This window comes from Polyodon spathula, chromosome 2 (genome assembly GCF_017654505.1).
Source record: "Polyodon spathula isolate WHYD16114869_AA chromosome 2, ASM1765450v1, whole genome shotgun sequence".
Taxonomy (NCBI): Eukaryota; Metazoa; Chordata; class Actinopteri; order Acipenseriformes; family Polyodontidae; genus Polyodon; species Polyodon spathula.
The window spans coordinates 78,033,373-78,052,855 of record NC_054535.1 but is presented as its reverse complement, the minus strand read 5'-3'; the positions used below and the strand labels follow the sequence as shown (position 1 = coordinate 78,052,855).

At 37.6% G+C, this 19,483-nt stretch overlaps 1 protein-coding gene across 5 annotated transcripts in view; it reads left to right on the top strand.

Annotated features, from left to right (window-relative positions):
* Nucleotides 1-19,483, top strand: part of wrn (WRN RecQ like helicase) — a 36,754-nt gene that overhangs the window by 11,480 nt on the left and 5,791 nt on the right. For all 5 annotated transcript variants that reach the window (XR_005947587.1, XM_041230221.1, XM_041230211.1 and 2 more), the window contains 17 exons: nt 203-309; nt 2,434-2,621; nt 2,953-3,127; nt 3,702-3,883; nt 4,120-4,221; nt 4,572-4,664; nt 4,992-5,133; nt 5,265-5,435; nt 6,241-6,338; nt 6,568-6,640; nt 7,097-7,170; nt 7,335-7,425; nt 8,232-8,344; nt 8,755-8,869; nt 9,089-9,220; nt 18,122-18,284; nt 19,074-19,294. Coding sequence is in view for 4 of the 5 variants with exons in the window: in XM_041230221.1 (XP_041086155.1) it covers nt 203-309; nt 2,434-2,621; nt 2,953-3,127; nt 3,702-3,883; nt 4,120-4,221; nt 4,572-4,664; nt 4,992-5,133; nt 5,265-5,435; nt 6,241-6,338; nt 6,568-6,640; nt 7,097-7,170; nt 7,335-7,425; nt 8,232-8,344; nt 8,755-8,869; nt 9,089-9,220; nt 18,122-18,284; nt 19,074-19,294 (2,240 nt within the window). In the remaining variant the exon portion in view is untranslated. The remainder of the gene's footprint in view (nt 1-202; nt 310-2,433; nt 2,622-2,952; nt 3,128-3,701; nt 3,884-4,119; nt 4,222-4,571; nt 4,665-4,991; nt 5,134-5,264; nt 5,436-6,240; nt 6,339-6,567; nt 6,641-7,096; nt 7,171-7,334; nt 7,426-8,231; nt 8,345-8,754; nt 8,870-9,088; nt 9,221-18,121; nt 18,285-19,073; nt 19,295-19,483) is intronic.

Sequence of the window (19,483 nt, the reverse complement as noted above, 5' to 3'; positions counted from 1 at the left end):
TCCAATACCTTCTAGATAATAACAGCGTGGAAAAGATTGAACTAATTGAGAGTTTTTTAGACGGACTACAGTGAGTGAGACAATATAACAACCCTTGGTTCTGGCGCTGAGTTGTGCTGATTTCTGTTTGCTCTTCTCTGTATGGAGGTTTTGTTTCAGTGGGTTAGGGTTTTTGAAGTGTGGTGTGCATGTTTGTTCTAAGGCATCACCTTGATAGCAGTAGATGAGGCTCATTGCATCTCTGAATGGGGACATGACTTCCGGGGAGCGTACAGAAATCTGGGATCATTAAAGAGAGCACTTCCTAACGTAAGTACCATAGATGAGGTCATTTCAACTGCTTTTCTAAATATTCTTAATTTTAAACAGGCTTGATTTATTATTATTTATTTTAGTGAAAACTATGGCTAGCATTAATGTGTGTTTTTTTTCAGCATTATATTTAATTCCAGGATAAGAAATCCTAGATAAAACTTTAAAACCAGATCATATAATTGGGTTAGGATCTACAAGATCCATAGTATCTATTCTGTCCATGATAATTTGCCTGTGGGAACACACTTCTAGTGGAGTATTGTCCAGAGGCATTCAGGATTAACTGAACTCCAAAAGTATTTGAACAGCAACACATTTTTTGTTGTTTTAACTGTATTCCAGCATTGTGGATTTGAAATGGTACAATGACTATGGTGTTAAAGTGCAGACTGTCAGCTTTAATTTGAGGGTATGTTCATCCATATCGGATGAACCGTTTAGAAATTACAGCATGTTTTATACATAGTCCCCCCATTTTAGGGTACCAAAAGTATTTGGACAATTGGCTTCACAGCTGTTTCTTATTAGGCAGCTGTGTTTGTTTGCATCGTTAGTGCATGCACAAGAGAGCTGTCAATATCCAGTCTTGATTCTAGGCTTTGCATTTGCTTTTGGAGTCTGTTGCTAGTAAAGTTGACCATCATGAGGCAGAAAAATCAGAATAAATCGATCAGAAACATAGCCAAAACATTAGGCGTGCCAAAATCAACTATTTGTTACATCATTAAGAATAAAGAAAGCACTGGTGAGCTCAGCAATGGCAAACAACCTGGTAGACCAAGGAAGACCACTATATTGGATGACTGAAGAATACTTTCAGTGGTAAAGAAAAACCACCTAAAAACAGTCCAACAGATCAGGAACACTCTCCAGGAGGTAGGCACAGATGTGTCAAAGACTACCATATGCAGAAGAGTACACCAGCAGAACGTCAGAGGGAACACCACAAGATGCAAAACACTAGTAAGCTTCAAGAACAGAACGGCCAGGTTACGTTTTGCTAAAAAGTACCTAAAAGAGCCTGTAGAGTTCTGGAACAAAGTCTTATGGACAGATGAGACGAAGATTAACCTGTACCGGAGAGATGGAAAGAGAATAGTGTGGAGAAAAAAAGGAACTGCCCTTGATCCAAAGTATACCCCCTCATCTGTGAAACATGGTGGAGGTAATGTTATGGCTTGGGCATGTATGGCTGCATGCTGGAACTGGCTCACTTGTCTTCATTGATGATGTGACTGCTGACGGCAGCAGCAGGATGAATTCTGAAGTGTACAGAAACATCTTGTCTGCTCAGATACAACCAAATGCCTCCAAACTCATTGGACAGCACTTCATCATGCAGCAGGATAATGACTCCAAACACACTGCCATAGCAACCAAGGAGTTTTTCATGGCCAAAAAGTGGAAAATTCTTGACTAGCCAAGTCAATCACCCGATCTGTATCCAATTGAGCATGCATTTCACATGCTGAAGACAAGACTGAAGGCAAAAAGTCCCCGAAATATGCAGGAACTGAAGATGGCTGCAGGACAGGCCTGGCAGAGCATCACCAGGGAAGATATCCAGCGTCCTGTGATGTCTATGGGTCGCAGACTTCAGGCAATCATTGCATGCAAAGGATATAAGACCAAGTACTAAACATGACTACTTTATTGTACATAATGTTAATCTGTCCAAGTACTTTTGGTACCCTAAAATGGGGGGGACTATGTACAAATGTGCTGTAATTTCTAAACAGTTAATCTGATATGGATAAAAATACCTTCAAATTAAAGCTGACAGTCTGCACTTTAACCCCACAGTCATTGTATCATTTCAAATCCAAAGTGCTGGAGACAAAACAACAAAAAAAAGTGTCGCTGTCCAAATACTTTTGGAGTTCACTGTAGCTCAGGCTCTGTTATTGCATCACCAGTGCACAAACTCACAAGTTTCAATCCATTGCTGGCTCATAATCGTCTTTACAACATTCTCTATTTTTATTAGTGTATTGCTGGAAGGTTATAGTCCTTGGTGTTTACAGTGTGATAATTGACACATGCTAACTACAGTACTATAATGTAATTTATATATAGTTTTAGTTTAATTTGAATAAAACCTGTTTGTTTATTGACCAGGTCCCTATAGTAGCATTAACTGCTACAGCAAGCCCTTCGATCCGACAGGACATAGTGAATAGCTTGCACTTGGATAACCCACAGATTACGTGCACCAGCTTCGATCGACCCAACCTGTTCCTGGATGTCCGGCGCAAGTGTGGAAACATCACACAAGATCTTAAGCAGTTTCTTATTAAAAATAAATCGTAAGTTTACATTTCAGTGCTGTGTAAAGCACTGGCCAACATTAATATCACTGTGTATTGGGCATGCTGGAGGACATTAATACAGTACGTGGTTTTATAGTGCTTTCAGTGCTATAGCTGTAACATCTTTACATTGTTCAAACCACACCAGTCACATGCTCTGCCAACAAAGAGTTATCATATATCGCAATAGAATGAAGCTGCTTTTCTTAATGTAGAAAGTATATCATGCTGTTAGGAGTCATGTACCAAACTGTTGATATAGGTTACAGTGGACCTGATTTAGAACTTCAAGTTGTAAGCGTTAATAAGGATATATTTTTTTTCTTAGATTTGATTATGAGTTTGAAGGCCCCGCTATTGTTTACTGCCCTTCAAGAAAGGTGACTGAACAGGTCTCTGCTGAACTGTCAAAGCTTGGGATAAACTGTGCCACCTACCATGCTGGCATGGGTATCAAACCAAGAAGAGAAACTCATCACAAGTTTATGAGAGATGAGATTCAGGTAGAGACCACTGTCGTGGAAATTCTAATAAAAGGAAGAGAGACTGCAAGTTCCAAATACACAGGGCTTTATTTCTTAAGTTCTGAAAACACTCTCAGCTACAGTCCACTAAAACTGCAGCGTCTGGCAGTTTGCGGTTACTTCTCCTTTTTGCTAGACAACTAGACAATTCTTTTTATAGTAATAAGCTTTAGCAAAACAATATGGTAGAAAAAACAACAGGTCTTGGGAAAGTACAAGTAACTTGTACTTATTCATTATGCAAGTAGCTAATACTCTGCCATGTGCCATTTTCTACTACACCACATAAGGTACAAAGTTATCGATTGTGCTGTAATGTTTTACTTGGCCCTACTGTGTGTGTGGAATCTGTTAAAACATGACCTGCTTGGAACAAAATGTGCCATATAAAACAAGCACTTGGCACACTTTTGAAATTGATACTGAAATTGAGTGTATCCGTAAGATAGCCATTTAGCATTCAGTTCAGCAGTTAAGGTTTCCTGCTGTATACTATTCATAGTTTTCTAGGATCTATGTGTCACATTTGTGAACCCTGTATTTTTTTCTTCAGTGTGTTGTGGCTACAATTGCTTTCGGAATGGGGATAAACAAGGCAGACATCCGGAAAGTCATCCACTACGGAGCCCCCAAAGAAATGGAGGCGTACTACCAGGAAATTGGGAGAGCTGGCAGAGACGGATTACCGAGTGCTTGTCATGTGGTCTGGGGTTCAGGAGACATGGCTTTGAACAGGTAATGTTCTTACAGCCGTTTAATAGGTAACACAACTTTGCCTTGAGAAAGATGAAACTTGTTAGAGAAGTGCTTGAAAAAAATTACTAAATAAATTACGAAGTGTGGACTAACAATAGTTCATTGAGACCTTTAGTTTTAGGTGTCATACCCTCAGACACTTATGCTACAGAATCAATGATCCAGGTTATCAAGGTATAACGTGGAGTGTGACATTACTGTTTTGTTGTTTATAGGCAACTCTTGAGTAGTGTTAAGAATGACAAGTATCGAGGATATAAAATGAAAATGATGGCAAAAATGGAGAAGTACCTCAGCTCGCCCAAATGCAGAAGGAAGTAAGTTTGTACATAATGGAACTGACCTGTGCTCAAGAATTTTCTTTATTGGTTAAGTTTGTATACACTGTTTTTTAATAAAAGAAGACCACACTCTATTTAACATATTCTGTGTGCAGTACACACCATGGAACAGCACAATGTTTTGGATGGTACATAAATGTGTCCAATTTATCGTAAGGGAGTCGTGTTGCATTGACATTGATAAATGTAGCCATTGTGTGGTGCCACCTCCTGCAGTGTTTCACTGCCACTGTGTGCACTTTGAAGACATCCTGCTACACTTATACTCGACTGTTTATTTTCTAAATCGCAGCTGTTGTTAACCATTATCTTTTACTTTTCTGCAGAATCATCTTGTCCCACTTTGAAGATAAACAATTAAGAAAAGCCAGCTTAGGCATCATGGGCACTGACAAATGTTGTGACAATTGCAGCTCCAGGTGGGTCTTCTGTTTTTGTTGATTTTATTTATTCATTTTGGGTCAATTTATGGTATGTACGGTATTGTTTGTGAACACCCTTCAACATATCCAGGTATTTACTCCAAAGTGGCATTTTTTGTGAAGGAACTTCAAACCTGGTCCTGTCAGAAGCAGTTCAGCCCTATTAAACATCTCTGGCATCTATATGGCGTCGATTTAAGCAAGATTGCAAAAACACACCTCTGATATACCATAGATCTGTTATCTGAATCTGAAAAAAACCCACCTGATTTAAGATGATATGTTTCAGACCTGTGATTTTTACAAGCTGTGAATTCCTCTTAGGCAGCTGTATGACCCCAGTGCAGATGACACAGAGTCTAACCTGCAGGATTTTGGGAAGGAAGCCTACCAGCTGATGTCTGCGGTCGCTGCTCTAGGAGAGAAGTTTGGCACTGCCGTCCCAGTGCTCTTCCTTCGTGGATCTGTGAGCACAGCCTTCGATTGGTTAACCATGCATAGCGTTAATACTCAAATACATTTCAGCACTTTAACCCTCATTGGACACATTCTTTCATGATACTTCTAGCTTAGTTAAACCTTTTTAACCTCTTCCAGTATTCGCAACGGCTGCCAGACAAATTCCGTAAACTGCCCCTGTTCGGCTGTGGTAAGACCATCCCTGAAAACTGGTGGAAGGCTCTGGGGCGGCAGCTCATTACAGAGGGCTACATGAAGGAAAACTCCGGACAAAACAAGTTTTTAATCACCTGTGGCTTGGATCAAAAGGTGAGAGCTGTTGACGTGTTCTTCAGCATGGTAAAGCAGCATAAGTAGCAGGAATGAATCCAAACAAACAAACGGTGCAGGTCCATCTCTAGGTCATGTGTGGATTTATGAATAAAAAAAAAATTATGTTGAAGAGCCTTCAGGACCTGCTGCAGTATGCCGACTGAAAGATGCAGAGTATTACAGTTGTTTTCTTTTTCTTTTGAGAAATGCTGTCACTGTCTTAGTGCCATTTGGCCAACTCTATTCCATTTACTCAGAATCCACTAAAACAACACTGGTATTTTAGACATTTATCCAGGTGGCAAGTATAACTAAAAAAAACAACAACAACAAAAAAAAAAACTTTGATGCTTGTTGCTACTGTCAGCCAATGAAAATACAACATCGAACAACCAAGGAAAGACTAAATTTGAACAACTTAAATAAATGCTGACTGATTTCGTTTCAACAAACTGTGTGACTGGGTGAGGGATCAGTTTAAAGGTAGATGATCCATGGAGACATGGGCCATTTTAAAATGTTCTCCCTTTATAAAGTAAACTAAAGACATCCTGTGTGAATGGAGTTACTGACCCCAGTCTTCCCTTGCTTGATTCGGCAGTGTCTTACTGTATATGATGCTGACCTTTACCATATTAATTTGTAATGACCTTTGGAAAGACGTTTGTAGTGGATATATGGAGCTTAAACTTTCTGGAAGAAAAGATCTGGTACTCCAGTACAAAGAAAGCTGGACAACCAAAGACCAGGTTTACACAGGATAAACCCAAATCATTTTTGTTCTTCTTTTTATAATCCCCAGGGGAGGACGTGGCTCAGCAAGGCAAATGATGAATCACATCGAACTCTTTTGCTTCAGCCAAACACCGAATTGTGTGCCAGGTTTTTCACTGTGCCAGAGTAACTATATTATATTTATTTTTATTTATTTGGATTAGATTGAGCTCCGGCTATGCATTTCTGTCATGAACAGGAAACTTGTAAATATCAAATAGAAGATATAATTGTATTTAACTTATTTGATAATTAGATGAAAGTGTGCTCTTTTTTAAATAAATGTAAAGACTGTTCAATTGTGTTCAACTGTATTTTCTAATATTCATGATTTTGTTTTGTATTTTTGTTTTAGTCGGTACCAAGCCCCATCTTCTGCAACCTCTCCAGCCCCAACCAGCAGCCACCCCTCGACCACAGAATCGTCGGTCAGTTTGGTACTTCAGGAATGTCATTAACACTGTACACTAATTTTGATCAAATTCAGTATTCAATTATCTATTTTTATTATTCCAGCAAAACACAGTAACTGTTAATTTGAACACTCCTACATGTGTTTGAGACACATTTTTTTTTTTTATTTAATATTTTACAGTCACTGTAAAAAGTTTGAATGTGTTTTATAAAGCACTTAATAGAGCTACACTGCTATGCAATGGCACTGGTTACAGTGAAGACTTCAGTCAGAGCAAACTGCAACAGATGTGATTGTACAATGAAGCACTAGTCACTTTGCATAGAAGTTGGAAACAGGCACTGAAAATACTTAATAAAAATAAAGAACAAGTATTGTAGATGTATTTACATTTTTTTGTGCAAACATAATGGCTAATCAAACAACCTTTGCCCCTTTTTTTATTATTTTATTTGTTTGTTTTTTTAAGAAATCTCTGAGTTCACAATTTGCAAATCCGGAAAGAGAGAGGCTTCAGAGAATGACTACTTCAACAAAAACAGGGTAGTACAATTTTTAAAAATAACATTTTAGGTTATAATCTATACAGTGTTTGTTACACATGTTACTATATCTACAGCAGTCAATTTACAATGTTAATCAGACAAATACACATTAAAAAAAATGTTGGACTGTGTACTAGCCTTGCTGTTTGTTTCTGTGTTAAGCCTGCAGATTTCAGCATTCAAGTCTCCACCAAAGACAGCACCTTCACAACCTCAACCTCCTACTGTGTGTCCAAGGGAGCTGGAGCTCCAGGTAAAGAGCAGACTCGGCTGTACTTAGAAGTGCCGTTGGAAAGCTTTTGAGGCCATTTTTAGTTGTCCTTTACAGAGAAAATAGGGTGAGATGAGACAAGTGGAGGAGGTGTTTGCATATACTGGGCTGTATTAATGTCATGTGCATATCTAATAGGGTATTGGTCACCTTTGCAGAGAGCTGGTTATTAAGGTTTCATGGAATGGTAAACATATTCACAGAGTTTAAAGTATTTCATGAAGTAACTTCAGTATCACTGGCGTCATTTTATGTGATATTTTTTTTAAAAGCATCAGATGTCTTGGGAATTACAAAGTTTTCTTTCTGATTTGTCTGTGATGGTAGAATGTAGTTTTTTTTGCTGTTTTGTCTAGTATACAAATACTTTAAGAGCCGCTTTCGAGATATATTCAGTTCATCCGGATAACAGAAATGATCATTGCAAACAACTAGTATTAAAGCAATTAAAGCAGTGCATGGGTTATTCCATGAGGATCACTATGGTTGAACTAATTATAGAATGTAGTATGTTTCTTTATTCTACATTATCAAAGAATGATTGGTTTATTATTATTATTATTATTATTATTATTATTATTATTATTATTATTATTATTATTATTATTATTATTATTTATTATTTCTTAGCACACGCCCTTATCCAGGGCGACTTACAATTGTTGCATTTATTTGCTTTGGGTCAGGTAGATTTTATTTGCTTATAAAAACTTAAAAATATTAAATTGATGCAATCGCATTGGTCCTTCGGACCGTGGATCTGAATGTTGTCATATCTCTTTATCCAGGGAGTGTTGTATGGCAAACTTGTGGCTGGTAGACAGAAGCTGGCCAATGAGAAGAACGTTCCTCCTGCAGTGCTGGCAACAAACAAGATTCTCATTGATCTTGCAAAGATTCGGTAAATTCTATAAACTGATCGCTCTGCACCCAGGCAATCAATTTTAGAATATATATATATATATATATATATATATATATATATATATATATATATATATATATATATATATATATATATATATGATATATTATATATATATATATATATATATAAAAAATCTGTTCTGCAAGAAAATGCAGTTAGGCAAATTGTGTAGTATCTTTGCTTCACATTTACCGTATATGAAAGGTGGGCGTTTTTGGACCAGATATACTTTTGTTTGGAACAAATTTGATTATGCACCACTTTAACGATACAGATGCAGACTGATGTTATATCCTAGACTTTCTTCTAGGATGTGAAGGATTAAAATTTCCTATCTTAATCTTTTTTTTATTGTTATTGGTCCTTTATTTTTTTTGCCTCAGGCCAACCACTGTTGAAAATATGAAGAGGGTGGATGGTGTGTCTGAAGCTAAATCCAGTATGCTGGACCCTCTGCTGGTTATCATCAGTGAATTATGTCAGTCAGAAGACCTGGAGGTAATGGGCTCATTACTACAGATTAACTGCAGTTGCATACCTGGCCATCTAAACTTAAGGCAAATCTATAAGAAGGAGCAATAGGATAGAGACCTTGCACCTCTACACACTGCTGTCTGTTAACAGGCTCAATAGCTTCAGCTTATTTGCAGTGTGGTTTGGAGATGACGGAATCTGCTGGAAGTAAAAAATAAATCGCTGAATATCTTTCTTCCCAAGGCAAACAAGTTTTCCAGCCCATCTTGTGGCATTGAGAGGAAAAGTCACCCTGGGATGAGCTCTTCATGCAGTTCTCTTCCTGATAGTGTTCGTATCACCTACAATCTCTTCCAGCAACAGGGCCTGAGCTTGGTGAGTAGCATGCTTGTACTGTGACAATGACAGTACCACTTTCCGTTGGAGCCCATTTCACAGACACTGGTTTGGTAAAAGTAAGCTGTCTAGGATAAGTGCTATTTGTGGTTCCATGTAACCAGATGTAGGTGCTGAAGTACCATTGTTAGGTAAGCCTTCATTGCTGCAATTTCTGAAACATATTGAAATAAATTACTGTAAAGATATAGTCATGCAAATAGTTATGATCAACAGTATAATAATCATACATAATTCCTAAGATCAAAGAATGGCCTCCATGTTAATTTTGCCCAGAGGAGAAACATATTATAAATACTGCATATTTATCTGTTTATGGTAAATCACCCAAGTTCTGGTAGCAAGCATACCATGTACAGGTGTGTATGCTGTAGTTTGCTGACAGCACCCTTAATTTATTCATTATTGTTTTTTAGTGCTGGGACAAATATCAGAATATTTTTTAAATGTATTTGGATACAAAAATCAGATGTTCGTATTCACTAGAAATGACAGAAATACCTTTCACTTCTTTACCGCCTCACCAGAATATGAGTGTTATGTGAGATTTAGTATATATAAAAAAATAACCACAGGATCAGAAAAGCAGCTCTTGAGCCTCTATTTAAAAGTTTTAGACAGCAAAAAGTAAACAAGTAATCTCTATTATATGGACGGCCATCTGGGACCAAAATGCATTGTGCTGTTTTAGAGCGAGCCAGACTCTCGTAGGACAGAAAAAACGGAAGCACGTCATTCTGAAATGCCTTGATTAACAGTACCTAACTTCCTGAAAATGTTGTAAAGTGATTTATATATATTGAATTGCAAGCTTGAATAAAAGCAATAAAGAAAATCACAGAAAAATAAAACAATATGCCACGTCTGTCAAGAGAGCAGTGCCTTCGTGCAATCAGCATATTGGAGGCTGGACTGTACTGTGGCTCATCGTCTTGGGTGCTCACAGCCAGCAATTTCAAACCTGACGAGATGGTATAACCAGACATAGTCTGTCAATGACAGGCCATGAACTGGGAGACCAAGAGTCACAACACCTGCCCAAGATCGACAGATCATTTTGCAGCATCTTCGTGATGTCAGTTGTTAATCGGCACAATTAAAAGTCACTGCACCTGTTCTAAAAAAAGTGTTTTGTCATTTTTCGATCGTATGTAGTGAAATTTATCCAAATATAAGTAATATGTTTCTTTTGATGCTGAAATATAAGTGATGAGTTTCTTTTGATGCTCAGTCTAGATTGTATATATTATCAAGGCTCATAGTTAAATATTTGATAGCAAAACTCTTTAATTTGCTTCTAGTTATTTTTGTGCAGTAGTATTTTCTGATACCTTACGCTGCAGTTTATATGACCGACCCTGAGTGAAGACATATATAATTACCAGTACTAGTTGTTTATTAGTATCTTTCATAAATCTGGAAACTATTACTAGTTGTTTTATTCACTACTGCAAATTTATCGGTGAGCTGGAAGTTTATCCATCGGTGACTGGGTTAAAACAACAGTTTGGTGACATTAAATAATACACATATTTATGAACAAACCAGTCAGTATAACACGTTGCATGAATCTTTTAAATGTAGGGGTACCATGGTCGAGTTAGCTTTCATTTTCAAAACGGTTGTAAGGGGTAACTTTATAATTTGAGGTCATACAGAGCAGGATTCAACGATATTGTGGCACACGTTACTTACAATTTTTTTTTTTTAACCACTGTCTTTATAGTATGATTTGTTAGTTACTGAAATCTTGGTCAACAACTGAAGACATAAGGGGATCATTTTGCACAACTTAATTTGCACCGATGAAACATAACCTGGTTAACTGTACTGATGGCATATCAAATGCTTAGATGACAGATATGGTTGCATTCTCGTAGAACTGAAGGATAAAACTAAATACATTTTGACAAGGAATTGCATTACTTCCATTGCTTAGTTAGGCACAAGGTGGCTTCAATAAGGACTTTCTGATTTTAAATATAGTCAGTTTAAAACAGTAGATAGGTGTTTATTTTTTTAAATTCTTCTTATATATAGTTGTTGGTCGAATAAACCGCTACCGAATAAGACCATTTTGCTAACTACTTTCCAGGCAGATAGCAAATCCTCACTACTGCTTTAAAAGAAGTTAACTTCTAGACCAGATGCAATATATTTTTTGTTGTGACTTTGTTATGTGCAATGTAATAAACGAGAAGCAAAATGGCCCAGATTTATAAAAGGACTGCGCATATTTTAGGACTGTAAAATGGGCCCTGAGGGTTCTGAATTCTTGGATGGGATTTATAAAACGCACGCAGTGGCATAAACACACAATTAACATGTGATTTGCGGGGGCAATGCTTTAGCCCTTGATGCATATGTAATTCTGTATATGAATATGTAATTCTAGGGCGTTTCTGAACGAAACAGCTAAAATTGGGAGGGGATTTTGCAAATGAGGTCACTAAATATTCCGTCTAATTTATTACAGCTGGTAATTGCCGGCCTCGTATTTGCTTGATTATTTTAAGAACTCTGAAAAGCAGGTGTTAATTTGTCGCAGTCAGACAGTAGGCTATATACAAGGCAAGGTGATGTGTGAGACTTGTCTATAGCAAGAAGGAGACATCGTTTTCAAGGACAGAGAAAAATGTAATAACATTTGCAAAGATCTCATCTTTAAACCCTTCTGATCAAGTCCGTGTGTAAATTACGGTTTATAATACCGGTGTCATGGGAAATAAGTTAGCATTTGCCTTTTTGAGCCTTTCTGCGCACGCGCAAATTTTAGAAGTTAAAGGCAAGGTTCCGCGAGTGGAAGCGACAGCGAGTGGGAGAAGTACAGGCGTGGAAAAGTACAGAGCAGTTTCGAAGCAGAAAGGAGAAATTGCATCTTGAATTGCTTTAATCAGAAAACAGAGGACATTGGGGAAACACAGCAGCAGCTCAAAGTCAAACAGCCGCGTGTGTTTTTCTGATAACAAACAAGCTGAAACTCGGAGCAGCTGATTCAAATTCAGCGTCGTTTTGAGACACGGGCGAGGGGAGGAGCCGACAGCACAGCAGAACAACGCAGTTAAACGAGGCAGTCTTCCCAGCGACAGCGAGTGGAAGCGACAGCGAGTGGGAGAAGTACAGGCGTGGAAAAGTACAGAGCAGTTTCGAAGCAGTTTGAAAGCAGGTTGACGGCTGCAGAAGAAATTTAACATAAAAAAAAAAAACCTCAACATGGTCTTCAAGCCAGTAATCTGTGACACCTGCTTGATGTGGGAAATCCGAGAAAACCCAGCGGAGCTAAACCAAGTGTGCGTAAAGTGCCGCGCGATCCAGGATTTGCATAAACTAGTAAGTATGCTAGAAATGGAGCTGGAAGAAGTGAGACAGCAACAGGATCTTGAGGAACTGGCACACCCACAATTCATGGAAGTCTGCATCACCCCTAACAGACTGAAAGCCACCAGGGAGATAGAAGGTCAGAACATCTGGGTTCAGGTAGGCAGAAGCAGGGAAAAAAAGAAACTTCGTCAAACACAACCACCAGAAATCAAAACAACCAACAGATTTGAGTCACTTCAGAATTTTGATGAGCAGAACCAACAACAAGAGAATGAAAGGAACAACATCCAGGACCCTATTGACAGTGGTGACCAGACAGCAAAAAGAAGGGAGGTCATGATTGTTGGGGACTCCATATTGAGAAACACAGCAAGTTCAATTCGCAGTTTGGACCCCCTTACTACAACAGTGTGCTGCCTTCCGGGAGCCTCGGTCAAGCACATCACTGAAAACGTGGACAGGCTCCTAGAACGAACAGGAGACGACCCGGTAGTAGTCGTCCACATCGGTACAAACAACATTGGAAGAGACAGACCAAAATCCCTGCAAAACAAATTCAGAGAGCTAGGAAGGAAATTAAAAGAGAAAACCAAAACTGTGGTATTTTCTGGTATACTACCGGCACCTTGCAAAGGACCATATGGACAGCTGGAAATAATTAATCAAAACGAATGGCTGAAGACGTGGTGCACACGGGAAGGCTTCACCTATCTTGATCATTGGACCACATTCTACAACGAGGACTATCTGTATAGACGGGATGGACTGCATTTAAATAACAAGGGAACTAGTCTACTCGGAGAAAAGATCCTCGAGCAGGTTCAGAAGCATTTAAACTAGAAAGGAAGGGGGGAGAAATCAAAAAAAAAACAGAAGGGAGACCGCATCAAAACAAGAACAACAACTCAGGTAAGACAACCATTAAATGTATTTATCTAAATGCTAGAAGTATCAGAAACAAAATTCTAGAACTTGAAGCTACTGCACTAACAAGTAACTATGATGTGATAGGTGTTACAGAAACGTGGTTATCTGAGAGTGATGGGGACGAATATAATATTTGTGGGTATACACTGTATAGGAAAGACAGGCAGGACAGAAGAGGAGGAGGGGTAGCGCTATACATAAGAAACAGTCTTGAAGCCCAGGTGTTAAACCTGGACAAAGAAAATAAAACCGAATCAATATGGGTCAGAATAACAGACAAAAATTCAAAAGGCATAATAATAGGAGCATGCTATAGACCGCCAGATTCAGACGGTGAGCACAATAATCTGTTATACAATGACATTAGAAATGTGTGTAGCAAAGGAGAAGCCATACTAATGGGGGATTTCAACTTCCCCCAAATAAAATGGGAAAACCCGGTGGGTAGCGCGAAGGATGAAATAGAAATGGTGGAAATGACAAATGACTGCTTCCTAACACAATTTGTGAAGGCACCCACTAGAGGGGAGGCATGCCTTGATTTAGTCTTTTCAAATAACGAAGATAGAATAACTAAAACAGAGGTCAGAGAACCACTGGCAAACTCAGACCACAACATGGTCTCATTTGAAGTGTTTTTTAAATCCCCAAAAGTAATGACTAAAGCTAAGGTTTACAATTTTAGAAAAGCAAACTATGAAGGTATGAAACAGAGACTAACAGAAGTAGATTGGAGTAAAATAGAGAAAACACCCACAGAAGAAGGATGGTTGTTCTTCAAAAATGTAGTACTAGAGGCGCAAAACAATTATATCCCTAAAGTAGACAAATCTAAATGTAAAACTAAATTGCCAAAATGGTTTAATAGATCAATTAAAAAAAATATTCAGCGAAAAAAGGCACTTTACAGAGCATTAAAAAAGGACCAAAAAGAAAGTACGCAGAAAGAGTACACAGAACTGCAAACGCAAGTCAAAAAGGAAGTTAGAAAGGCCAAGAGAGAAATAGAAATGAACATTGCTAAGGGAGCTAAAACCAATTCCAAAATGTTTTTCCAATATTACAACAGCAAGAGAACATTCAAAGAGGAGATTAAATGTTTAAGAGATACAAATGGCAAAATCGTAGAGGAAGAAAAAAAAAATAGCAAATATGTTAAATGATTACTTTTCACAAGTTTTTACAAAGGAAGATACTGACAACATGCCCCACATGTCATCCAGTTCCTATCCAGTTTTAAATAACTTTAGCATAACTGAGGCAGAAGTGTTAAAGGGACTAGGAGCTCTTAAAATAAACAAATCCCCTGGGCCGGATGAGATCCTCCCAGTAGTACTCAAAGAAATGAAAGAAGTAATTTACAAACCGCTAACCAAGATCATGCAGCAGTCTCTTGACACAGGGGTGGTACCGACAGACTGGAAAATTGCAAACGTAATACCGATCCACAAAAAGGGAAACAAAACTGAACCAGGTAACTACAGACCAGTAAGCCTGACTTCTATTATATGCAAACTTATGGAAACTATAATAAGATCCAAAATGGAAAATTACCTATATGGTAACAGGGTCCTGGGAGACAGTCAACATGGTTTTAGGAAAGGGAGATCGTGCCTAACTAACTTGCTTGATTTTTTTGAGGATGCAACATCGATAATGGATAATTGCAAAGCATATGACATGGTTTATTTAGATTTCCAGAAAGCTTTTGACAAAGTCCCGCACAAAAGATTAATTCTCAAACTGAACGCAGTTGGGATTCAAGGAAACACATGTACATGGATTAGGGAGTGGTTAACATGTAGAAAACAGAAAGTACTGATTAGAGGAAAAACCTCAGAATGGAGTGTGGTAACCAGCGGTGTACCACAGGGATCAGTATTAGGTCCTCTGCTATTCCTAATCTACATTAATGATTTAGATTCTGGTATAGTAAGCAAACTTGTTAAATTTGCAGACGACACAAAAGTAGGAGGAGTGGCAAACACTGTTGCAGCAGCAAAGGTCATTCAAAATGATCTAGACAAGATTCAGAACTGGGCAGACACATGGCAAATGACATTTAATAGAGAAAAGTGTAAGGTACTGCACGCAGGAAATAAAAATGTACATTATAAATATCATATGGGAGATATTGAAATTGGAGAAGGAATCTATGAAAAAGACCTAGGAGTTTTTGTTGACTCAGAAATGTCTTCATCTAGACAATGTGGGGAAGCTATAAAAAAGGCTAACAAGATGCTCGGATACATTGTGAAAAGTGTTGAATTTAAATCAAGGGAAGTAATGTTAAAACTGTACAATGCACTAGTAAGACCTCATCTTGAATATTGTGTTCAGTTCTGGTCACCTCGCTATAAAAAAAATATTGCTGCTCTAGAAAGAGTGCAAAGAAGAGCGACCAGAATTATTCCGGGCTTAAAAGGCATGTCATATGCAGACAGGCTAAAATAATTGAATCTGTTCAGTCTTGAACAAAGAAGACTACGTGGCGACCTAATTCAAGCATTCAAAATTCTAAAAAGTATTGACAATGTCGACCCAAGGGACTTTTTCAGCCTGAAAAAAGAAACAAGGACCAGGGGTCACAAATGGAGTTTAGAAAAAGGGGCATTCAGAACAGAAAATAGGAGACACTTTTTTACACAGAGAATTGTGAGGGTCTGGAATCAACTCCCCAGTAATGTTGTTGAAGCTGACACCCTGGGATCCTTCAAGAAGCTGCTTGATGAGATTTTGGGATCAATAAGCTACTAATAACCAAACGAGCAAGATGGGCCGAATGGCCGCCTCTCGTTTGTAAACTCTTATGTTTTGTAAACTTTCTTATGTTCTTATGTTCTGTAGAGATTTATCCAAGATTTTACAGATGCCATTTGTATTTTTTTAAGAAACGAAAACAGGTATTGCAGACCATATTTTTTTGTTTAAAAATGTGACGTTTGACATCATATTTATCAAAGTGTATTGCAGACATTATTTTTCTGTTTAAAAAAGTAACATTTGTCGTCTTATGTATGTAAATGTACGTTTTAAGTTTTATAAATACATTTTATTTAAAGTAAAGCGTTCGCTGTGTTTGGATGTGCAGTGTCATTTTTAGCAAAAAATATAAATATTTAAAAAAAAAAAAATGTTGTCAGTATAATTTATGTTTATGCAGAGTTAATCACTACTTGCCAAATGTTTATTTCCTTTAAAAAATGTTGTGTCATATTATCATACTGTGGCGTAAGCAAATACTAGCGTTTATTCTAGGAAGGCTCAAGTTTAACTAAGTTATTATTTTCACGGTAAAATGTTCGGTTGTTTTGTATTTTTTTTTAATAAATGTTATGGGGAAGTGGGTACAAACACTTTTATTGATACAGAGAATACTGTTTTTGATGTTTTAATCAAGTCTACGTGTGGGAATATCTAAACCTGTTTTAATATATACAGAAAACGTATATGTTCTTAGTGAAAGATGGTGTTTTAAGAGATATATAGATAGATCCGCACAAAACGATTGGCTTACTATACATACTTTCATACGATCATACAAACCCACGCAGAATTCATATATGGTCATATATGGACGTGTATATACACACACCTGTATATGAATGATAAATTAGAGTGCAGTACTTACAGATTGATGCTTGTGATGCAGTCTGGTTTTGTTTTTTGTACATACAAATAAATCTTAATGCTTAATTGTTTCTGATATGTCGTAACCAATATACAGAATATCGTATTTATTCTCTTACTGTAATATTTGTACAAAGAAAACCTATCATGTAAATATCCGGCGATTACAAACTTAAAATGACAACTCTGATGATGGTTTAAACTAGGAATTTAAAATAATAGATATTGTCATATTATTTAAAAGTGTTATTCTAATGATTTAACACAAATATAATGCACATAAAAATAAATAGCACGACCATGCCTTTGTAGTAGCTTAAAGTTATCCGCTATTATTAAATAAAATACAACATGATAAAATAAAGTGTTATTAATATTATAACTATGTGTTTTCATTTTTTTAACCACATATAACGTAGCTTTAATAAAGATCCTGACAACATTTTTAAAAGTAAAACAATTTTCTGAAGTTTACCGACAGAAAATGGAGACGGCTTAACCTTGCCTTTAAGCTGTAAGATTCGCGCGAGCGCAGAAAGGCAAACGCTAACTTATTTCATGGCCAACTTATTTCCTGTGACACCGGTACCCTATCATTTTGCAAACTCCAATTTGCAATACATGTTTCATAGCTTGTATGACAAAACAGAAAGTCTGCAAATAGAGAATACAGAATCCATGTTAAAAAGGTTCTTAGAAGCACCTAAAAAGGTCTCCCCATAGTGGCAAAGCAAGGTTCTATCGAGAGCCTTTACTTCTAGAGTGTAGGCATTATTAAAAGAACGGTGGAGGAGATTAAGAAAAGATGGAACGATATTCCGAGGCGCACGAAAGAAAAAGTATCATATACAATGAGGGCTCATCCTGTACAGTTATTTTAGTAATGCCTACAGAATTTATTTTTTGTAATATGGCATTCTGGCCATATCCGAACACGAAAATCCTATGTACGTTTTGGTACTATTTTTAAAGCCTTACCTAACAGCATGCTGTGTATTCCAGAGGAAGGTCGCTGACTCCAGGAGCTTACCCGTGGCAGTGGTTGGTACCCATCTGTCCCAGGCCCTGAAAATGGGGTACCCCCTGGACACTGAGCGAGCCGGACTGACACCTGAAACCCAGAGGAAAATCACAGATGTTATCAGAAGTTCTCCCATTAATTCTGGTAAGGCATTCTGGTAAGGGGGGAGGGGTATTGTATCACTCTGCTCTTACTGTGCACAAAAGGTGAATAATAGCATCCACTGTCACTGTTTAAAAATATATCAGTTTTCACCAAGACTAGGCAACCGAATCTTCCATTCCGCAATTAAACAGTTACATTGTAAACCCAGCAAGCTGATGTAGGCTAAAAATCACAAGTATGTACTAACTACAAAAGATTTAGAAGTGAGTAGTTTTTCGAGATACTGTATTTACAGTATAATTGTAAATCTCGAAAAACTATTCACTTCTAAATCTTTTGTAGTCATCTTTGTATTACTTTAGTATAAGTACATGTTAATTTGGATTCATATGTTGTTTTTTTCTGACTTTATGTGAACGAAAAGACACACATTTGCCCATTTTCCCATTGGAAATAGTGATATTTTGAAATATCACTGTCCTGGTCACAAAAGCAAAGTTTGTGGGGAATAATAGCCATTTTCTATACTTTTGAGGCATAAGCAATTAGGAAATAACACTTACTACCCAGGAACAAATATTGTGTTACATAGTGTAGTTTATCACAAAAGAACAGCAAAGTTTAGCAGAGCATTTCTGATCATTTCAAATACACCTAACAGAGGCTGACTCTCCAGTCATTAAGATCATACATCTAAATTGTTCTGATTTGATGGTGTGCTGTTTGTATAGGGAACCTGTGTTGTATTAGCAGTGTCTGAATGGATCAGCTCCACGGTGTATTATTAGGTATGGATTGTACCTTTTTAAAATGTTATCATCTTTAAAGACCTGAGCAGACAGAAGGCTATTCGAGACCTGGTCCCTCAAGACATAGAGTCCTACCTCATCAGTCTGACCACCGCATTACTGCAGATGCAAAGTGGAAGTGTCCAACCAGGACAGCAGAGCACAGGCCAGTCAGCACCCAAACAAGGCCCCTCAGATTCCATCAGCCAGCAACAGAAGGGGACAGTAAAGGAAGAGGCTCTGACCTGGATTGAAGCATTGGTGCGTAAACTCGAGTTGAGTCACTCATTTGGTTATGCTGTTTTGGCTGTAAGTTGTACAGTATAATTGCCCTTCACTGATACACTGCCCATAATATAAAGCAAGTTTGCTAATTTGTGTAGTTATAGTATCTACTTGGCACATGACCAGCCTTTTTTATACTTAGGGTTTTCTGCATATAGAAAACCT